Here is a 21948-nt window from a genome sequence, read left to right as displayed (position 1 = left end):
CTGGATGTCTTTTTTGGAAAAGTGTCTATTCATGTTTTCTGCCTATTTCTTAACTCGATTATTTGTTTTTGGGGGGTTGAGTTTGATAAGTTCTTTGTAGATTTTGGATACTAACCCTATCAGATATGTCTTTTGCACGTATCTTCTCCCATTGAAGTCTGCCTTTTAGTTTTGTTGATTGTTTCCTTCCCTGTGCAGAAGGCTTTTATCTTGATAAAGTCCCGATAGTTCATTTTTGCTTTTGTTTCCCCTGCCTCTGGTGATGTGTCTCGTAAGAAGTTGCTGTGGCCGAGGTCAAAGAGGTTTCTGCCCATGTTCTCCTCTAGGATTTTGATAGTTTCCTATCTCACATTTAGGTCTTTCATCCATTTTGAATTTATTTTTGTGTATGGTGTAAGAAAGTGGTTCAGTTTCATTCTTCTGCATGTGCTGTCCAGTTTTCCCAACACCATTTGTTGAAGAGACTGTCTTTTTTCCATTGAATATTCTTTCCTGCTTTGTTGAAGATTAGTTGACCATATAGTTGTGGGTCCATTTCTGGGTTTTCTGTTCTGTTCCATTGATCTATGTGTCTATTTTTATATACTTTTTTTAAAAAAATTTATTTATTTCTTTGAGAGAACGAGTGAGAGAGCACAAGCAAGGGGAGTGGCCTCCCCACTGAGCAGGGAACCTGATGTGGGGCTCGATCCCAGGACCCTGGGATCATGACCTGAGTTGAAGGCAGATGTTTAACCAACTGAGCCACCCAGGCACCCCATCTGTGTGTCTGTTTTTGTGCCAGTACCATAATGTCTTGATGACTGCAGCTTTGTAATACAGCTTAAAGTCCAGAATCGTGATACACCCAGGTTTGTTTTTCTTTTTCAGGGTTGCTTTGGCTATTCAGGGTCTTTTATGGTTCCATATAAATTTTAGGATTTGTTCTAGCTCCAAGAAAAATGCTGTGGTAGAGATTGCATTAAATGTGTAAATTGCTTTGGGTATTACAGACATTTTAACAACATTTGTTTTTCTAATCCAGGAACATGGAATGTTTTTCCATTTCTTTGTGTCCTCTTCAACTTCTTTCACAAGTGTTCTAACAGTTTTCAGCATACAGATCTTTTACATGTTTGGTTAGGTTTATTCCTAGGTATCTTATGGTTTTTGGTGCAATTGTAAATGGGATCAGTACCTTGATTTAATTTTCTGTTGTTTTATTATTGGTGTATAGAAATGCAACAAATTTCTGTATATTGATTTTATATCCTGCAACTTTGCTGAATTCATGTATTAGTTCTAGCAATTTTTTGGTGGAGTATTTTGGGTTTTCTACATAGAGTATCATGTTGTCTGTGAATAGTGAAAGTCTGACTTCTTCCTTGCTGATTTGGGTGCCTTTTATTTCTTTTTGTTGTCTGATTGCTGAGGCTAAGACATCTAGTATTTTGTTAAATAGTAATGGTGAGAGTGGACATCCCTGTCTTGTTCCCAACTGTAGAGAAAAAGCTCTTAGTTTTTCCCATTGAGGATGATATTAGCTGTGGGTCTTTTGTATATGGCCTTTATGATGTTGAGGTATGTTCCCTCTATCCCTACTTTGTTGAGGGTTTTTATCAAGAATGGATGCTGTTCTGTCATATGTTTTTTCTGCATCTATTGAGAGGATCGTATGGTTCTTAATCCTTTCTTTTATTAGTGTGGTGTATCACAGTGATTGATTTGTGAATATTGAACCACACTTGCAGCCCAGGAATACTTCCCACTTGATCATGGTGAGTAATTCTTTTAATGTATTGTTGGCTTCGATTTGGTAGTATCTTGTTAAGAATTTTTGCATCCATGTTCATCAGGGATATTGGCCTATAATTATCCTTTTTAATGGGGTCTTTCTCTATTTTTGGAATCAAGGTAATGCTGGCCTTGTAGAAGGAGTTTGGAAGTTTTCCTTCCATTTCTGTTTTTTAGAACAATTTGAGAAGAATAGGTATTAACTCTTCTTTAAATGGTAGAATTCCCCTGGGAAGTCATCTTGCCCTAGACTTTTGTTTATTGGGAGATTTTTAGATTACTGATTCAATTTCCTTGCTAGTTATAAGTCTGTTTAAATTTTCTTTTTCTTCCTGTTTCAGCTTTGGTGCTTTGTATGTCTCTAGGAATTTGTCCATTTCTTCGAAATTGCCCAATTTGTTGGCATATAATTTTTCATATTATTCTCTTCTAATTGTTTGTATTTCTGTGGTGTTTGTTGTGATCTCTCCTCTTTTATTTGTGATTTTCTTTATTTGGGTCCTTTCTCTTTTCTTTTGGTTAAGTCTGGTTAGGGGTTTATCAAGTTTATTGATCTTTGAAAGAACCAGCTTTTGATTTCATTAATCTGTTCTACTGGGGTTTTTGTTTGTTTGTTTCTGTAGCGTTTATTTGTGCTCTAATCTTATTTCCCTTGTTCTGCTGGCTTTAGGCTTTATTTGCTGTTACTTTTCTAGCTCTATTAGGTGTAAGGTTAGGTTGTGTATTGAGACTTTTCTTGCTTTTTGAGGAAGGCCTGTATTGCGGTATACTTCCGTCTGAAGACTGTCTTTGCTGCATCCCAAAGGTTTTGGACTGTCATGTTTTCAGTTTCATTTGCTTCCATGTACTTTTTAATTTCTTCTTTAATTTCCTGGTTATCCCATTCATTCTTTAGTAGGATGTTTTTAACTTCCTAGTATTTGTGGTCTTTACAAATTATTTCTTCTGGTTGACTTCAAGTTTCCTAGTGTTGTGGTCTGAAAATATGCATGGTATGATCTCAATCTTTCTGTACTTTTTGAGGGCTGATTAGTGACCCAGTGTGTGATCTATTCTAGGAGTGTTCCATGTGCACTCAAAAAGAATGTATATTCTGCTGCTTTAGGATGAAATGTTCTGAATGTATCTGGTCCAGTGTGTTATTCAAAGCCATTGTTTCCTTGTTGGTTTTCTGCTTAAATGATCTGTGCATGACTGAAAGTGGGGTGTTAAAATCCCCTACTATTATTGTATTATTATCAATGAGTTTTTTTTATGTTTGTTATTAATTGTTTCATGTATTTGGGTGCTCCCAAGTCGGGGCCATAAATATTTATAATTGCTAGATCTTTTGGATGATATAATGCCCTCCTTCATCTCTCAGAGTCCTGGGATCGAGCCCTGCATCGGGCTCCCAGCTCCACTGGGAGTCTGCTTCTTCCTCTCCCACTCCCCCTGCTTGTGTTCCCTCTCTCACTGACTGTCTCTTTCTCTGTCAAATAAATAAATAAAATCTTAAAAAAAAAAAAAAAGATTCTCTCCCTCTTATTTGCCCCTCCTCGTGTGTGTGTATGTGTGTGTGTGTCTCAGAAAATAAACAAATAAATAAAAATTTAAATAAATAAAATCTAGTTGTCTGATATAAGTATGGCTACTCTGGCTTTCTTTTGATGTCCATTAGCATGATAGATGGTTTTCCGTTTCCTCACTTTCAATCTGGAGGTGTTTTTAGGTGTAAAATGAGTCTCTTGTAGGTAACATATAGATGGGTTTTGTTTTTTTAATCCATTCTGATATCCTGTGTCTTTTGATTGGAGCATTTAGTCCATTTACATTCAGAGTGATTATTGAAAGTTACAAATTTATTGCTGTCATGTTACCTGTAAGGTTAGTTTTTCTGCTGGTGCTCTCTGTTCCTTTCTCGTCTTTGTTGCTTTTGGTCTTCTTTTCTCCACTCAGAGAGTCTCCTTTAATAGTTCTTGCAGGGCTGGTTTAGTGGTCATAAATGCCTTTAGTTTTTGTTTGTCTGGGAAAATCTTTATCTCTACTTCTGTGAATGACAGCCTTGCTAGATAAAGTATTTTTGGCTGGGTATTTTTCCCATTCAGCTCGTTGAATATATCCTGCCACTATCTTCTGGTCTGTCAAGTTTCTATGGACAAATCTGCTGCGAACCTGATCTGTCTTACCTTGTACATTAAGAAGTCTTTCTCCTTGCTGCTTTCAGGATTCTTTCCTCATCTGTGTATCTGTAAAATTTGACTATTATATGTCTTGGTGATTGCCGGCTTTTGTTGAATTTGATGGGAGTTCTCTTTGCTTCTTAGATTTCAATGTCTGTTTCCTTCCCCAGATTAGAGAAGTTTTCAACTATAATTTGCTCAAACTCTCTGCCCCTTTTTCTCTCTCTTCATCTTCTGGGACTCCTTATGATATGGATGTTATTATGCTTTAAGGAGTCACTGAGTTCCCTAAGTCTATATTCATGATCCGATACTTTTCTTTCTCTCTTCTTTTCAGCTTCATTATTTTCCATAATTTTATCTTCTGTATCACTGATTCTTTCTTCCGCTTCGTCCATTTCCATTGTCATGGCATCTGTTTGGGTTTACGTCTGCACTGTAGCATTTTTAATTTTGGCCTGACTACATTTTTAGTTCTTTTCATCTCTGCAGTAAGAGATTCTCTGGTGTCTTCTATGCTTTTTTTTATGCCCAGCTAGTGTCCTTATGATTGTTGTTTTAAATTCTAGTTCAGACATTTTACTTAGATCCGTATTGATTAAATCCCTTGCTGTGACTTTTTTTCCTGTTCTTTCTTTTGGGGTGAGTGCCTCCATCTTATCATTTTGTCCAGTAAAAAAAGAAAAAAGGAATCTAGATCCTAGGTATGTTTTGGTCTGCTTGTTAAAAGCAGCTAGATCCAAAAAATATTTAAAAAATAAATTTAAATAAATTTTAAAAATAAAAAGTAAAAAATACATAAGTAAATAAAATTAAATTTAAAAAAATTTAATTAAAAATAATAATAAAAAAATAAAAAGGAAGGTAGATCTATTTACCTTAGAGCTGCAGCTTTGCAGCACTCTGATCTGTAGATGTGGTGCCTGCGAGGGGTTTGTGCTGGTCTTCTGAAGGAGGGGCCAGTTTCTCTGATTCTCAGGTGGACTTGCTGTAGTGGAGATGCGTCTGCAAGGCACAGGGGGGGGGGGCTTGGTGCAAGCAGCTTCTGTCTCCACTAGGTGGTGCAGTTTTGCTCTCTGAAGTTTTTCAGCACTGATGGGCGGGGTAGAAATGGCGTTGCCCTGCTCTCTCCTCCTGGGATGGGGAGCTGGCACCTGACACCTTCAAGAAACCCTCACAGAAGAGCACACAATCACCTCTTCTGTGTCCCGGCTCTGTTAGAACCCTGTCTTCACCCTGCCTGCCTCTGAGCTGTCTGCCTGCCAGCTGGCACGGCACTCCTGTGTTTAATCTCAGGCACAGGCTGGGTTCCAAAACTCCAAATTTTAGAGATCCCCGTAGGTTGGATCCGCGCTGATCCCCTGGGTGAGGGTCTGGCTGACTTGCAGCCCGCTGCAGATTTGTCCCAGAAATCAGAGGTACAACCACACAGTGGTTTGGAGTTCATGGCAAAGCATAGCAGAAAGCCTACCAAGACTCGCTGCCTTCAGCCAGTGCCCATGTTCCTATGTTAACCAGTAGGGCAGCTCAATGGAATCCTCTGGGTTTCTTGCCCCTGGAGAGGTCACAGCACCCCCTCTCCCAAATGTACTCCGAGCAGGGGAACTGCCTCTCCACATGCGACCCAGGGGATCCTCAGACCTTGCCACCCACTCCTGAGTCTGTGCCCTCCTTCCCCACTGGAACACTGCTAAGACCCAGGCATGACCCTGGTGATGTTACCAACCTCTGAAATTTCACACTCTGTGTTTCCCTGTTTATAAAAACTTGTGATGGTCTGCTCTTTTCCTTTTCCTGGTCAGTGGTTTTGCCCATTCCCACTCTCTCTCTCTTTCCTTCTCTCTCACTGCTCTCTCTGCAATCAGGGCTCCCTCCGCATTGCAGCAACTGCATCTCTTCTCTCCCCCAAATCAACTCTGCAGTTCCTATGTTTCACTATGTGGCGGTTTTTTATTTGTTTGTTTTTCAGCTCTGGTTGTGCATTTTTACTCTCTCAGTCCTCTTGGATGTTCAGAATGATTTGATATTTATCTAGCTGTGTTCCAGGGAGGAGGCAAGCATAGGGTCTCCCTACTCCTCTGCCATCTTAAGAGATTTTGCCTTCCTAAATTAGTAGAATCAGGGGAGACATTAATATTATGCTGTTCTGTTCGTTCTTTTGTTCTTTCTTTCTCTCTCTCTCTTTTTCTTTATTCCTTCCTTTCCTTCTTCTTTTCTTTTCTTTTCTTTTCTTTTCTTTTCTTTTCTTTTCTTTTCTTTTCTTTTCTTTTCTTTTCTTTTCTTTTCTTTTCTTTCTTTCCAATGAATAAGGGACAGGAGAGGGAAAAGCAGCCAGTTCTTCTCACTGCTAGGATACTAGTCTTGATTCTGAAAATAATAGGGTAGCTAATTAAAAGGAAAACAAACCAACAAAAATCCCCAAATCCAACAACAACAACAGCACTAAAACTACACAAAACCTCCCTGATAATTCTAACAGAGACTTCGGGATCATATTTGTTTACAAAGTAATGGAGGAGAATAAAATTGCATGAGGTCCATTTTACTGTTAGTGAGATCATCTGTATGCAGTGATATAGAAAGGATATGAGAAGAATGAAGGTTCTGTTCTAAAACTTTCTTGGACCACCTTGTGACTTTTCAAGATGACTTTGTCATATGCTTGAAAAGCAGTTCTGCTAGAGAAAACCCCAGAAAATTAGTAATTTCAGATTATGTAATGCTTCCAAGATAGCAGGATTTTAGTATTATAGTGACAGCTAATGATTGCAAACAGCTCCTGGTGGTATGCATCTTACTTGCTAATGAGTAGCTGGCAGTGGAGATTATCAGATGAAGCCTCTGTGCTGCTCCCCATGGCAAGTAAAGCCAACTGTTAAAAGTCACCAAGTTGTGGTGATAAACTAGAAACACCCCCCAACCCAGCTCAAGAAAAAAAACGCTACAAAATGAAGAAAAAAAATTCCAGCTTGGCCCCTGTGTGAAATCTTCACTGTGAAGTTCTCTGGAGCTCCTTTGCACTCTTCCAGAATCCTGTCTTGCCTGGTGCTATATAATTATGAATTTGTAGCTTAAGATCTTCCAATTTTCTAAGTATTTTAGATACTCTGTTTCGGCTAAAAAAATCATACCTGTTTAACTTATCAGCTTGCTAAAAGCAACTATTTCCCCATGTTAGGGAAATGAGTTTTATTAAATCATATCACTTCAATTTTTAATGGCTGTTAGATATGCACATGATGTCACTTTCCAGTTAGGTGACAAGTGAAAAGGTTAAAAGTATTACATTAAAGGACAAGCTCTCTTCAAAGTGAGGTTGCCCTCTCTACTTTGTATTCATCTGGGTATCTTGTAAAAACTGTGCTGGAGTGTTTAGGGACAGCTCTGAGCTGCTCCAGACCAGCGAAAATGGAATGGAAATACTAGTTCAAGGAGAAAAAAGAGCAATGTAAAATTTCCTACTGTTAGAAAAGAACTAGTTCATGTATTTTTAAAATGGTTGATGGTGGATATTAAAATGCTCTGGTGTTTAGATTCCATTAGAGAAGTTTAAAAGAATGTTATAACAGTTTATTTCAACATTTGAATATTTATAATATGCTAGAAACTACATCTTTTATAATTTTCAGTGGAAAGTTTTAGATGTTACCTTAAAAAATGCAAGGGGATGCATAATGTCTTACAGTCCTTCTAGGGGTTATGTGAGCACTACAGTATGATTAGTGGCTTTGAAACTTTTGGCCTGCAACCCAAACTAAGAGATACATTTCGTATCATGACCTAGCACCCAACGCAAAAGTTCAGAAGTTCATAAATCATTATTTACCACTTATGATACTCTCTGATATCTTTTTGCTTCCTTTCCCTTTCTTTTCTTCTTCTTCTTCTTTTTTTTTCTTTTCTCTTATTTCATTCTATTTAAAAATGTGGTCATGACCCACTAAATTGAGTTTACTTCTGCTAAGGTGTTGGGACCTGCAGTTTGAAAAACAGCTATAGATACAAGATTCAGTTCTTTGTTTTTTGTTTGTCTGTTTCCTGAGTGTTTGGGGGGTGGGGAGAGGGGCTGGTCTGAGCATAAAATCGGAGAGGTGGAAATAAAATTTATGTTAATGCTTCAGTTCAGTTAATTGGCTTTCAAACTTCCTGGGAGCTTGTCTGTGACATCAGTTTAAAGGTCTTTCCTTGCTCCGCACTTGCTTATCCTCTCAGATATCCATACTTTTCCCCATTACGCCAGTATCACAAACCTTCAAAAATGATAAAAACCTATCTGGGATGGCAAAACAGAGGAATACCTTTGGATGATCCTAATTGGTAGTCCAAAGTGAATGGATAAATTATAAAAGGGGTTAAAGTCATCTCTCTCATACAAATGTAAAACCTGTCACAGACTACTGAACTCATTAAGGAGGGAACTTGTAAGATATTATAGCTGGTTCAAAAGAGAACTCAAAAGTATCACCACACATTTATAGTCAAAGAAGGGAATGTTGAATTAATAAATGGATGCAAAACTGGTCACTATCCCACAGAGCAAAACTGGTCACTGTCACACGGAGCAGTAATTAATGCATTCTACTGGATACATTTCTGTGGATAGGAATTATTGGCACGACTATCCATTTTCTACAAGTTACCTCCTACAGGGTGGTGATATAACCTAGTCAAAGATAAACAAAAGTTGCCATAACCCAGATGGATAAGCTAGCCAGAAGATCCACTAAATTCCAAAGCCCTTCACAATTTTTCTTTATGCTGACTAGATTTAAGCTATTACGCACGATCCTGGCCTAGGTTTAACATTCAGCACGTGAAGGCCACATCCAGTTTGTGGAGGGTTTATTCAGTCTCTGGACTATCTTCTGAATATTTTCAGTTTGTTGCTATCATCTAAAAACTAGATTTTTTCCAAAATAATTCACTTTCCGCTTTGTCTTGAAAAATCAGAGTTGGTGACACAAGGCCCACATTTCTTCACAAAACTATGATTGGAAACATCAAAGGTCCCTTCTGTTTTTCTTTTTTTTTAATAGAAAATAGAAAAAAACGCAAATACTACAGAAGAACTGTACAGTGAATATAAACTGGTCATGCATCCTGGTAACAACAGCTATTAGGTTTGGTGTCTATTTTTCCATATTTTTGTTTTCTAAGTGTAAACATGCTTATCCCCCCCCACCCCTTCACACACAAAATAGAAATTACTTTTATAATTAGAAAGCCCGCTAGGCTTTTTTTTTTTTAAGAAATAAATTAGGAAAACTACAGAAAGAATGAAATAGTATAAGACAAATACAGTAAAAAGACATACTGTAAAGAATATACAAAAAAGTTGTTAAAACAGATGATTAAAGAATTATAAGTAAATTATATCAGCTAAAATGATTTATTAAAAAAATGTTTGAGGAGAAATAAATCACTTTAGCTGCAAGGTTGTCTAAGAGGACTAAACCAGCAGGAGCAGCTGTAGGGAGCCCTGGGCTCGTAGTCCCACTCACAGGCCTTAAAATGGGCCCTTCAGACTGATGCAGCCTTAGATGTTCAGGCCAAGTTCCACCGAGCTTTCTAGATGTTTTGGGATCATCTTCCTGGGGGAGACAGTAGCTAACCACAGCTTCGGCCTGGTCCTGTTTGTGTTTGTCGTCGTTGCTGTTTTTATCGTTGTTTTTAGCTTGGCCATAACAGCGAGTGCAAATCTGAGGCCAGGCTTTCCCAGCTCAAAACCTTCAAAAGCTCTTTCACTGGTTTCGGAATCAAGCCCTCACAAGCCTTGTTTTGGTGAAGGGCTCCTCCTTGCGGCTCCCTGGGTATCTGTCTCTCTTCCTTCCTCCCTTTCTCGAAGTGCCTGTGGGAGACCGGCCGCACTGGCCTTCTTCACTCCTTCTGTCTCACAGGAGCTGGCTTCACGCACACTTAGCTGCTTGGCATTTGAATTCACCACCCCTGGGTTATGCTGAAGAGGTCGTTTGTTTCTGCAGTCTTGAAACGTGAAACACTATAGTCGAGTTAACGTTTAAGCCCTGATAAGACAGTCGAGTATGTTTTTGAAAATATGGAAGAGAAGGGAGTGTACACATCACTTTGGTAGTAATTAAGGGGATGCATTTTCATAGTATAACGTGAGATCTTAGAGATCATGACCTCAGTCCCTGAACTTTTACATTTTCCGTTTGAAATACCGCTGATGTTCACGGTTTCAGCTACCGCTTAGGTGCTAACAACTCCCTTTCTCTGGGGCACTAGGTCCTATTTTTCTAACTGCATTGTACATATTTACATTTTGTCGAGTCGCGTTTCTCTTATATTTAGCTTGTTAGAAATGGAATTCATTATATTTCCTCTCTGAAAATGAACTTCCCTTTCCTACTTTTCTTATTCATAATCTCACTTTCTTCAGTCCCTCAGGCTTGAACTCCCAGTCGCCTTGTAGTAATTCCCTTCCATCTGCATTTTGTAGAGCTAGAGTCACTAGGTCCTGCTCCATATTTCTGCACATCCCTTCTTTTTCGTTCCAACGTCTCCCATCTTAATCCAGTCCAATCCAGTTTTTGCTACAACTCTCTAACGTCTTGACTCCGGGCTCTCAATCAGCCTCTTCAGCCTCTTCTTTTAAACTTAATCTTTCTGAAACACGACTTTCCTCAAGATCCTGCAGTAACATTAAACAGATGCTGATCTGTTACTGTGGATGTTTTAACATATTCTTGACTCTCCAGCCCTTTCGGTAATTTGTCTCCACCTTTCTTTTGCAGTCTTAATTTCTGCTGCTTATGTGAATGCCTCTGTTGAGGTTAATCCCTTTGCTGTCCTCTAAACGCGCTGTGCTCTTTGTTCATCGTGACCCTTCTTAGAGGAGACGCCCCCCTCCTCCTTGCTTTGTGTCTGTACCCTACCCAGCAGATGACGTTGAGCTCAAGGCTACCTATTTGTGAAGTCCAACAGGGCTCTTCTGATTCTCACTGATCCTTCTGGAATCCTTCTGGAGCAAATATGAAGGGGAAAAAATGTGTATGTGTGTATACATACAAGTATCTCCTGCTTTTGGAAAGTTCACATTATACTACTTGGCTCTTACAAAAGACTAACCTTAGTACCTGTTATCGCTAAATCTGAAGAGGATTTTCCACTTTTATGAAAAAAGGTGAAAAGTAAAAATAGGGCTCAGCGTTCGTTTGCAGCAAGCTATTATAGAGGCAGTGTGCGTCCTAAACAGGGAGAGTGACCCTGCCAAGCCCCTTCCCTGGGAACCACACTCAGTAGCTGAGCTTGAAACCTCCGTAACTCTCCGCTGTGTCCCCGAGCATCTCTGCTTTCTGTGGACTTATTTTGTGTATCCCTCAGCAAGATGTGTCCTCTAAGGTGCCTAAAAAGCTGACGAGAAGTTATTTTGGGGGTCTGGGAATGTTCAGAAATTTTTCAATACAAAGTAATGGTAATTGCCTTTTCATTTTATGCCATTTTGGCATATGAAAAGCTTTTATAGAAACACTCTATGTTCGGATAGCAGGGGAAACTTGTATGTTATTCTTATTACAGTTAAGTGGCTGCTGTTGATCACTGATAGGAACTGCAGTGTATTTACATTTTACATTATCTAGTAGGCTGTTGATATGAAAGAAGATAATCAAATTGCGAAAACCAGGTTGCTTTAATCCTTTTGTCATGGGTAATATTAATAGGTAAGCCTTAGAATAATAGGGAAAGATAAATCTATTACTTGCCCTACTCTTTGCCCTTTCAGAGCAATAGGATCTGCCCTGTCTAGCGATCAAGTTACAAGCCCTTTTATATGCAGTTTCTGTATACCATTAAAAGTGAAGACACTGTCCTTTTATTTTTCAGTTTTGTGTGAATGCACAGAGAAAAGAAGCATTTTGTCTTTTACACAAAGACTGTATCTGTAACACACACACAGGGATTTAAGAGATTTGAGACAATTTTCCGAATCATTGTAAACTAAACATTTATATGACATCTAGGATATTGTGCTAATAATGAAATTTTTAAATAGTTTTATTGAGCTATTATCGACATAAAATAAATTGCACATATTGAAAGTGTATCGTTTGATGAGTTTTGAGATATATTATGCCCCTGAAACCATCCCCACAATCACTATAATGAACATATTCATCAGCCCCAAAGTTTCCTTGTGCTTCTTTGTAATCCCTCCTTCCTCTACCCCCCTGCTTCCCCATTCCCCAGACAACCACTGATCTGCTTTCTGTCATTATACATTAGTTTGCATTTTCTAGAAGTTCGTATAAATGGAATCATACAGTGTGAATTCTTTTTTGTCTGGCTTCTTTCACTTAGTTTAATTCTGTTGAGATTTGTGCATGTTGTAGCATATCTTAGGATTTCATTCCATGTTACTGCTAAATAGTATTATGCATATGCCACAGTGTATCCATTTATCTGGTTTTGGACATTTGGGTTGTTTCCAGTGTGGGGCTATTACTAAAAAAGCTGGATGACATTTGTGTACAAGTGTGGACATACGTGCTCTCAGTTCTCTTAGGTAAATACCTAGAAGGAGAAGGTCTGGGTCATATGGTAGATGTATGTTTATATTTTCAGGAAGCTGCCAAACTGTTACTCATAGTGGTTGTACTGTGTTACACGCACACTGCAGTACACAAGAGTTCCAGTTGTTCCACGTTTCTGCCAACACTTAGCACGGCAAGCCTTTTAAATTTTAAATATTTTAATCGGTATATAGTGGTATTTTGCTGAGATTTTAATTTGCATTTGCCTGTTCATATCTTTTGCCCAGTTTTTGTTGAGTTGTTTTCTCATTATTGAGTTTTAAGAGTTCTTTATATTTTCTAGATATGTGTTCTTTTTTTTTTAAGATTTCATTTATTTATTTTTGAGAGAGCATGAGCAGGGGTGAGGGGCAGAGGGGGAGAGAGGAGAGAGAAACAGAATCCAGGCTGAGCAGGGAACCCAATATGGGACTTCATCCCAGGATCCTGGGATCATGAGCTGAGCCAAAGGCAGATGCTTAAGCAACTGAGCCACCCAGGTGCCCCTAGATATGTGTTCTTTAACAGATATGTAATTTGCAAGTATTTTCTCCCAGCCTGTGGCTGGGGCAGGTGAATTCTTCATCCCCCATCTATATTGAGGTAGCTCGAGGATTCCCATGTTTGAGAATTAGGAGATGTTCATTCTGGGTTGGGTCCTAGCTCAGCGAGGCAGGAGTGTTGCTGCTGGCTAATAATGAATTTTTAAGAATAAATGTTGGCATTTTTCTTGTTTGTAAGTGTAAAAATCACTTATTTTAGACAATATTTAAAATACTGAAAAGTGCAAATAAAGAAATGAGACTGGAATATCTTGGGAACACCAAGCAGAAGCCCAACTTTCAAGGCCGCGTACATCCCAAGTGTGAGTGCTTAGCGCTTACTGTATACTAGGCTTGGGGCAGCAGGATATTATTGGCTTCCTCCACTTTAGGGATGGGGCTCTTAAATTACTCTTATTTTGGCTAAGGATTGCCTCAGAAATACGGTGGGCCGAGGCTGCAGTTGTTCCTCCTGGATGTAGGTTGGGTGCTGTATCCGCCATGCGTGGTCGGTGTCTGGCCTGAGCACTTAATAAATGTTTATAAAGTAAAAATACAAAGTAAATGAAGTTCTTGAACATAGACGTTGTGGAATTAGTAAATGTCTTCAGAACCTAGAGCTGGGCAAGACTTGGGGAAGAAGGGGGTGATAAAGACAGAATTGGAATTAATCAAATGTATGTGACTAATACTGGCAAACATTACAGTAAAGTCCAAAACAAATGTCCTAAGTGTTAAGGGCTCCTTGTCTGTGGTGCTTTGTTGATGAAAAGCTTTCAGTTTGGTTGCAAAAGGATTTGATTTAAAATTCTAGCTCTGCTGTTTAGCAGCCACTTAAGTATTGGACCAATACTTAATCTACTTCACTTTGATTCTTTCACTTACGCATTATGAATACTTAGGCGTACCTGGCGAGGTGACTATGAGATTATAGGAGATAGGGTAGTACATACGGCGATTTAGGCAATCTGGTATAATGACTGACACTGTAGGAGCCCTGTAAATGTTAGGAGGGTTTTAGTTACTCACCTCTCCTTTCTTGTTTCTAGTCTTCGGCAGGACAACTCTCTGGCTGCTGGAGTGGGGACCTACCCACACAGCTCTCTGACTGCAGGAGCGGTTCATAGAGGGGAGAGCTTAGAATGGTACTGCCAGCCTCACCAGGATACATTTTTACACTGCTGTGTGTGTTTTTCAGTGGTAGGAAAAAAATCTCGTGGGAGAAAGATAATGGATTATACATTATAGTGTCCAGGACATAGTCTTTTTGTGCATGGAGTGATTTCTGTAAAGATGTATGGGTAGACTGACTTTCAGTACCTTGTGGAATGACTCATTAGTGTCAGAAGTTGTATTGGTTATACAAGGAAATCCCAAGACTTGTAAAATTGGAACCTTATTTTCATGGAAAAACATCTTGAAAAAGGAGTGAGGGTTGGTGGTCAGATTGGTGGAGTGATGGGCATGAGGGTAACTGGTACTTCTGTAACAATTTTAGAGTTGTTTCAGATGGATATTTGTAGTGAGCTATTCTTTGCCGCCATTCTGAGTTCTTTCATTCTGTCTTGACTTCTTTTCTCTTACTCCCAATCTGTTTCTTCCATGTCTGGAAGTTTTTTGACTTATGGAACGCAAGTTATCCCTCCTTTTCTAGTGTTCATAATGTTCTAAAGAAAGGGACTATAATATTATTCATTGCCAATCAGTCATACTAGCAAACTGATGCAGCCTGTGTATAGTTTAAATTTGATGTTTTAGGTCATGAAAAATGTAAATGCTTCACTTAATTACTTTAGTTATAAATTCTGTACAAAACAATTGAATTAAAAGGAGAAACCAAGAGTCAAGATGCTTAACTGATCGAGCCACCCAGGTGCCCCTTAGTCTGGCTTTTATAACAACCTATTTAAACTTTTGGGGCTTGAGACTGACTTACCAGAACCACTTTTATAATTTCCTTGTTCGTTCCATTTCTGTTTTGTGGCCAGACATGAAAAAGTATTGGAGGGGAGCCTGGGTGGCTCAGTCAGTTAAGCGTCTGCCTTCGGCTCAGGTCATGATCCCAGGGTCCTGGGATCGAGCCCTGTGTCAGGCTCCCTGCTCAGCGGGGAGCCCGCATCTCCCTCTCCCTGCAGCTCCCCTGCTTGTGCTCTCTCTCTCTCTGACAAATAAATAAATAAAACCTTAAAAAAAAAGTATTGGACATTTGAATCCTTCTATTAGAAGGCTTTTCTTCGTATGTTAGAACAGGAACCTCTTTTTAAAGGGCTTGTCTTTCTCTGTGTTCACAAAGCTCCTTGATGTAGCACCCGAAAGGCACATGACACGATGAACTAAGCAAGCCACATGACTACGTCTACCTCCAAAGAGGGAAGAAAACTGCAGTCCTACGTCTCCATAAGGCAGAGAGCCAGTGAATCTGATGATTCCATGGTTCTCATTTGTCCTCATTACATACACAGTTCTCATTGTAGGCAAAATAACTCACCCCTCCCCAAGGGCAATAACCTAAACTGCCCCATTCACTCCCAGTATCTCTCCGTCAGGTTCAAGTGTGCCATCTCTTGGTCTGGAGACTTTGTGAATTAAAATGACCCACCTCCCTGTCCCCTCCCACTCTGGTGGAACCGGGGAACATATTGCCCAGACTCTCATTCAGAAAGGGGAGGGTTGGGAGATATACAATAGTCACGGAGTGGTAGCAATTCGGAAATAGAACTGAGCAGGCTTTTGGGGGGCCCCCACCTTGGGGATGTTTATTAATTATGCCCAGATTCTGCTTCCTGGAAGAGGCCCCCAGTCTTTTTTCTCCATGCCCCTTGGCTCTGCCCTCTTGGAGTTTCTTCCTTTTCTAGTAACTTATTTGGCTGTCACTGAAGTGGGCACTGGAGAATAGGCTCTCTTTGGGGTCTGAGCAGTTTTCTCTGGCAACTTGCTGTCTCTATGGTTGTTCTAAATACCCACTTGTCAGAGTCCTTTAAAAAAAAAGATTTATTTATTTCAGAACAGGGGGAGAGGGAAAGAGAGAGAGAATCTTAAGCAGACTCCGCACTGAGTGAGAGCCCAGTGCAGGGCTCAATCCCATGACCCTGAGGTCATGACCCAAGCCTAAATTAAGAGCCGGCCGCTTAACCTACTGAGCCACCTGGGCTCCCTGGTCTTCCTTTAATCCAGACTGAAAGCGGTCATTTTGGCCATACAGCTCTCAAACATTTTGTTGGCTCCTTAGCCATTTGATTCCAATCAGCTTCATGTGGCAATAGCCAGACCTACAATTTTTGCTAGACATCTCTCAGATTTGCTACATTCCTCACCGCTTTTACCCCGCAGGTGCTGTCTCCCTTCTTCTTCTTCTTCTCCTCCTCCCCCTCCTCCCCCTCCTTTTAAATTTATTTATGTGACAGACAGCCAGCGAGAGAGGGAACACAAGCAGGGGAGTGGGAGAGGAAGAAGCAGGCTCCCAGTGGAGGAGCCCGATGTGGGGCTCGATCCCAGAACGCCGGGATCACGCCCTGAGCCGAAGGCAGACGCTTAACGACTGTGCTACCCAGGCACCCTCCCTCCTTCTTTATTTGAGGGTAACTTTTCTCAGGCTTCAGCTGAAGACCTACGCTCTTCGTCTGTTTTCCTGAACCGTTTTATCCCTAGTGAAGGAACTGACTACATGCCACATTGATCCATGCTGAGGTTTCAGTATCAGGTGTAACGGTTGTATTCTTTTTTTTTTTTTTTTTTAAGATTTATTTATTTATTTATTCGACAGAGAGAGACAGCCAGTGAGAGAGGGAACACAAGCAGGGGGAGTGGGAGAGGAAGAATTAGGCTCATAGAGGAAGAGCCTGATGTGGGGCTCGATCCCATAACGCCGGGATCACACCCTGAGCCGAAGGCAGACGCTTAACCGCTGTGCCACCCAGGCGCCCCGTAACGGTTGTATTCTTGATTTGATGCTTACCGGAGGTCAGCTGTTGTTCCTTCAAAGGCTTTCCCCATCTTAATTCCAACTGCTTGGGGTTGAGAAGTTAGTTGCGTTTTCCAGTCTTTGAAGTCTTTGACTCTGAGCTCTATTTTCGTACATTCCTGCCCGTGGGCCAGCCAGTTCTCTTCTGATGCGTTTCCTTCTCGCACGCGCTTCTCTTCATCTTACTCAGTTACTCTTTGCATCTCACTCTTTGTCTTGTCATCTTTTGCATTTGCTTTTGCATCTAATCTCATTTTTCACCAGTTCCGTATGGGCCATGCCTCCTTGTACTCTGCCGAGGTTGCCAAACTATTTCTAGACCTTTCTTTTGGACCCATCACTATATCCTGTAAGCATTTTCTTTGAGGATTTCAGAGGCTGTTCCTTTTCCTTTCCTGAGCTGTTTTCTTGATTACATGCCTTGTGTTATTCTTCTCCAGTTGTTATTCCCTTAAAAGTAAAATTGGCCTGATATGTTTTCTATCAACAAATAAGCTCCGTTACCGTCCACTTGGGTCCACAGCTCAGGGCAGGTCGACCTCCACAAACCCCAGTGCAGTTCTCTGTTTCCAGAAGGCTCTTGCTCAGATAAAATCTTTATTTACTCTCCCTGCTGGATTTTCTGGTGTGGGTGGAGTATATGAAAACTAAAATCTGGAGCACTTGCTGCCACCAGGACTTAACGTTGCTTTGCTTACAGGGGCTGTCCTCACATTGTGACGTGTCTTCCCAGGTTCCCCCCAGCCTCCTTCCCAGTTGCTTTCTAGGAGTTGCTGTCCTCCCCGAATGTACAAATATGGGAGGAGAAAGAGGAAAGTGGTGTGTGTGTGTGTGTGTGTGTGTGTGTGTGTGTGTGTTGAGGCTCACAATCTTACCAACACAAAGATCTGCGTTGATGGGAATTTAAAGTTGGTTGCAGTGGATACAGTCAGCCCTTGAGTGTCGGAATCAGGTCACCAACTGTGGAGGGTATTAGAAGTGCCTGCCTTTCTTTTTCAGGGGGCCTCAGTTCTATAATGCTTAGGTGGTTATGGCATGACAAGAAACCTGGACAAGTTTTTGTTTTGTTTTGTTCTGTTTTTCCTTTCCTCAGTCCAGTGTCCGATTTACAGAAAGCGAGATCCTTCCAGTTTCTGGGATTGTCTGTTGATTTTAGTTTTATATGTATAATTTCTTGGGTTATTTCCTGCCTGTTCAGAAATTGATAGAGATTGCACGGTTCAGGGCACACATGGTTTTGAACTGGAAGTCTGTGCCCCTTAATTTCTGGGTTTGTCTTTTGACACCTGGAAAGGGCTTATGTTCTTAAGTTTGGTAATAGAATTCCTAAAAGTAATTATTGTGGTATCTCTATGTTTGGCTTTTTACTAAAACGGGTAAGACTTTTACATTTTCATCTGAACTTGACATCATATAGTGTTTCTGTTTCAGACAGCAGCAATGTTTCCCTTCTTCAGAAAATCTCCGGAATCTAAAAAGCCCTCCGCACCAGAGACAGAAGCAGATGGATTTGTCCTTTTAGGTGAGTCTTTTTAAGAAACAGAATCATAATGATTTTTCCTTTAAAAGATTACTTGGAAATTATATGATTGATTTTTAAAATTATTTCCTACTAATTCCAGAATTCCTTTATGTATATGACATCTATAAAAATAAAGGTCATCAATCACTTAGAATATTGGCTGTCAAGTCATACACTTCTTACATATTCCTTTGGCTGTATCCTTCAAATTAAATGTATAAAATCATCCCTCTTTTTTCTTTATGATAAGCTGGTCAACCTTTTTAATTGTGAAAAACCAAAAGTCTAGGGTCCTTGGTAGATTCAAGTTCTGTTTTATAAATAGCACCAAACCTTGCTTCTTAAATTAGCATCTGAAATTAAATCAGGCATCCAATAAATAATTTGCTGAACGAAGTATACTTTTTAAACATGTTAAACATGTCTTCTAAATGTTTGTTAAGACTGGTTTATTTTCTATTATAGAATTGATACCTGCAGTTATTGCAATTTTGGTAGCTTTAAAAAAAATTCTTTCAAACAAATGCTATGCTCTTTCTAAGGGGAGTTCTGCAAAATAACATTTCCTTCATGTCACTGTGACTTTCCCCCAAGGAAGAGATTTGCAGTCTTTGTATAGTTCTTACCAGAAATTCTCTCCCCAGAGGGTGGTGAGCAAAAACCCAGTGTTCCCACATAGCACGCATCCTCTTCCACTCTGGACTTCCTCCTGCCAAATTCAGCTCCTTCCCTGAGAGGATGTGCATGAATCCGTAGGGTACTTGTTCCCTGGGATGTTTCTCAGGTGTCTCCCTTTCCAGAGTCTGGTTTCCTACCTCTTACGGTCTTCGTCTTGGCCCAGCAGACTGGGGTTCTCTAGCATCGGCAAATGCTCTCTATGTCTTGAAAAGTGGAGGATGGCTCCTTGGATTTAAGGGTGATCCTGAATTTTCAGTTTAGGCCCTCTCAGAGTCAGGGTTCCTGTCATGCCTGTTTTCCCACACGTTTAGAAGTATGGGTGGTGGGTCTCCGCCTCTTCAGCCCTTCTCTTCAGGATCTGGTCTCTCACAGAAAGGACAGAAAGGTTTCACCCATCTGGCCCTCTTCCACTGCTAGGCCTTAATCTCTGGGAGACCAGATTAGAGTTCTTCTTGTGGCTAAATGTTACCTTAGAGTATCCCGTCTCTTCCACAGTCGAGTTCTGGCAGGCCCGAATATGCAGTGCTGGCAGATGCCCTTTCCCTTCTGGCACTTTGTCTGAATCTGCCTCATATGTCCTGGGACAGGGGCAGTAGCTTGACTGGTCAGAGCTGTGTTCTCTCTGCCCAGATCTCCTACACCTGAGGCAAAATAGTGAGGCAATGTTTGACCAGGGCCAGTGGTTTATCCGGGGAATTTTCTGACGGGTGTAAACTGGGGTGCCGTGTACACGCCTGCTTATCTGGCCCTTCTTACCACGTCAGGAATTTGTGCCCTGGCTTCCAGGTCAGAACTGGCTCCATCAGTCCCAACCTCTGTTCCTTGAAAGCTGCCAGTGTTGCTTCCCTCCTGAATTAGCCTCACTAACCGAACCTCATGGATGCCTCTGGTCTGCTTCTTTAGGCCTTTTCACAAGAAATTCATCTCTCAAAATTTGCTTCAACAAAGCCTGGTGTTCCAAACTCTGTTCTGTGTTTCTCTGTAGTCTCAACACATACGTAGAGAACTTTGCTACTTTCTGTTGTTTTGCGGTTCGAAATCAACATTATTATTTTTGTAATGAAACAGCTGTCTGAAGGCTGTGAGTTTAGCGCGCAGACATCTTTGAGAGCACATGCAGCTTCTAATGCTGGGCATCAGAAACTTTTTACACATCTTCACCTCTCTGGCTCTCGAGCCTGGCACTTGGCTGCACTTCAGGGGTAAGTTTTAACCACAGCCGAAAACACTCCAGCTGCTGCTCTTTCTGAAATCTCTTCCAGTGTCGGGTAGCTCGAAACATGTAGGTGCTTCACTTACAACTGGTTAGACCAATAGGGGCTCAGTTTCCGGGCTATTCTACCTCAGCGGGTGAAGCTTATTTGCTGTGGACCTTTCCTCTTCTAGAAAAGACTCTGGTTTAAGAAGTAGTCTTTAGCTGAGCCTCAGAAGATGGAGAAACTTTCAGATTTGCTAATTCATGAGGAAACTTGTAGCACTTCATTACTCTCATCTGCTCTCGTGTTCCAGCTGTGCCATCTGATATACCTAAGCTCTAAGGGTACATTTTCCCAAAAGTCGACATGCTGTACGTGACGGGCATTTTCCCAGGACCATCTCGGACTGAGCTAGGTAGGTTCTGTCCCCCCACTGTGCCTCCCCTGCAGTGTTATGTCCCTGGCAGTCATGGCGAGGAATCACTTCTGTTGTTCAACCACAGCGATGTGATTTGAGATGCAGCTGGTGGTACTCCCTCTTTCAGATGATCCAAGCCAGACAAAGTCCTCTAGATGTCTGCTGAGACTTTCTCCTCCTTCAGCTTCCTGAGTGTGGATGCTTGTCTCTGTTTAGCCCTGTTTCCCTCCAGATACAAAGCTCTACCCCTTCACCACTTTCCGTGAAAAATCCTTGCGTCCATGTACTGTTCTGTGAGCTTAGTTACTCTCCTCAAGTTGTGATGCCATCAGTCAGCATCAGTGTTGGCTCTCACTTCCTGTGTCGTCTTTCTCTTTTCATCGATCACACCACCTCGCTTCCTTCTCAGGAACACCTCAGAGGCACTACAGAGAAGCGCAGATAAGAATTCTGACTTGAGCCAGACCTGTTGGCTCTGTATCCTGGCTCTCCAACTTGCCAGAGTCTCCGTGAGAGGGGAGGCAGAACTTCTCCTCGCTCCTCTTAGGGTCTCTGCCTGGGCCTGAGAAGTACAGACACGCAGGACGCATTAACAGGAGAGAAGCATACAGGTTTTTACATGTACACAGAAGCCCCCCTAGGCAAACAAAGACCCAAAGAAGTGGCAAAACTTATGTGCTTATATACCAGGTTGAACAAAGAGGCCATTGTGGAAAAGTAAAGAATGTGGGGAGACTAAAGGAAGATAAGGGTTATTTTAACAGGGTCTGTTTGTACAGAGTCCTCTTGGCCTCAGTTCTCCACCTCTGCTGATAAGAATGTTTCTTTCCTCCTGGCATCTTCCATAGGGGGCTTTATCTCCTGCTTTCAGGAAGGAAATGGGTGGTCAGAGAGCCCTTCTTGCACCTGCTGTTTTTCAAGTGCCTTTAGCTCAGAATAATCCTTATGCCAAGGTGGCATATTTTGGGGTGGTAGATTTGCCGCCCTTCGCCATTTTGGACAAGTTATACAACCTCCAGGGGTGGGAGGGCATTTAGAAAATGAACATGATAATAGTACTAACCCCGTAGGGTTATTGAGAGGATTAAGTGGGTTACCATGTGTAAGATGCTTAGAACAACCCTGTCCGTGAAATGGTACTATTAGGTCCACATCAAGGTGAGGA

At 41.0% G+C, this 21948-nt stretch overlaps 1 protein-coding gene across 1 annotated transcript in view; it reads left to right on the top strand.

Moving 5' to 3' along the window:
* The window catches only part of UMAD1 (UBAP1-MVB12-associated (UMA) domain containing 1), a 215707-nt gene that overhangs the window by 8627 nt on the left and 185132 nt on the right, over positions 1-21948 (top strand). The window contains exon 2 of the mRNA XM_040644247.1: positions 18401-18491. Coding sequence (XP_040500181.1) covers positions 18410-18491 — 82 coding nt within the window. The 5' untranslated portion in view covers positions 18401-18409. The remainder of the gene's footprint in view (positions 1-18400; positions 18492-21948) is intronic.

The sequence above is a fragment of the Ursus maritimus genome, unplaced genomic scaffold, assembly GCF_017311325.1.
Source record: "Ursus maritimus isolate PB19 unplaced genomic scaffold, ASM1731132v1 scaffold_3, whole genome shotgun sequence".
Lineage (NCBI taxonomy): Eukaryota > Metazoa > Chordata > Mammalia > Carnivora > Ursidae > Ursus > Ursus maritimus.
Note: the sequence above shows the minus strand (reverse complement) of the source record. Positions and strands in the feature narration are given on the sequence as shown.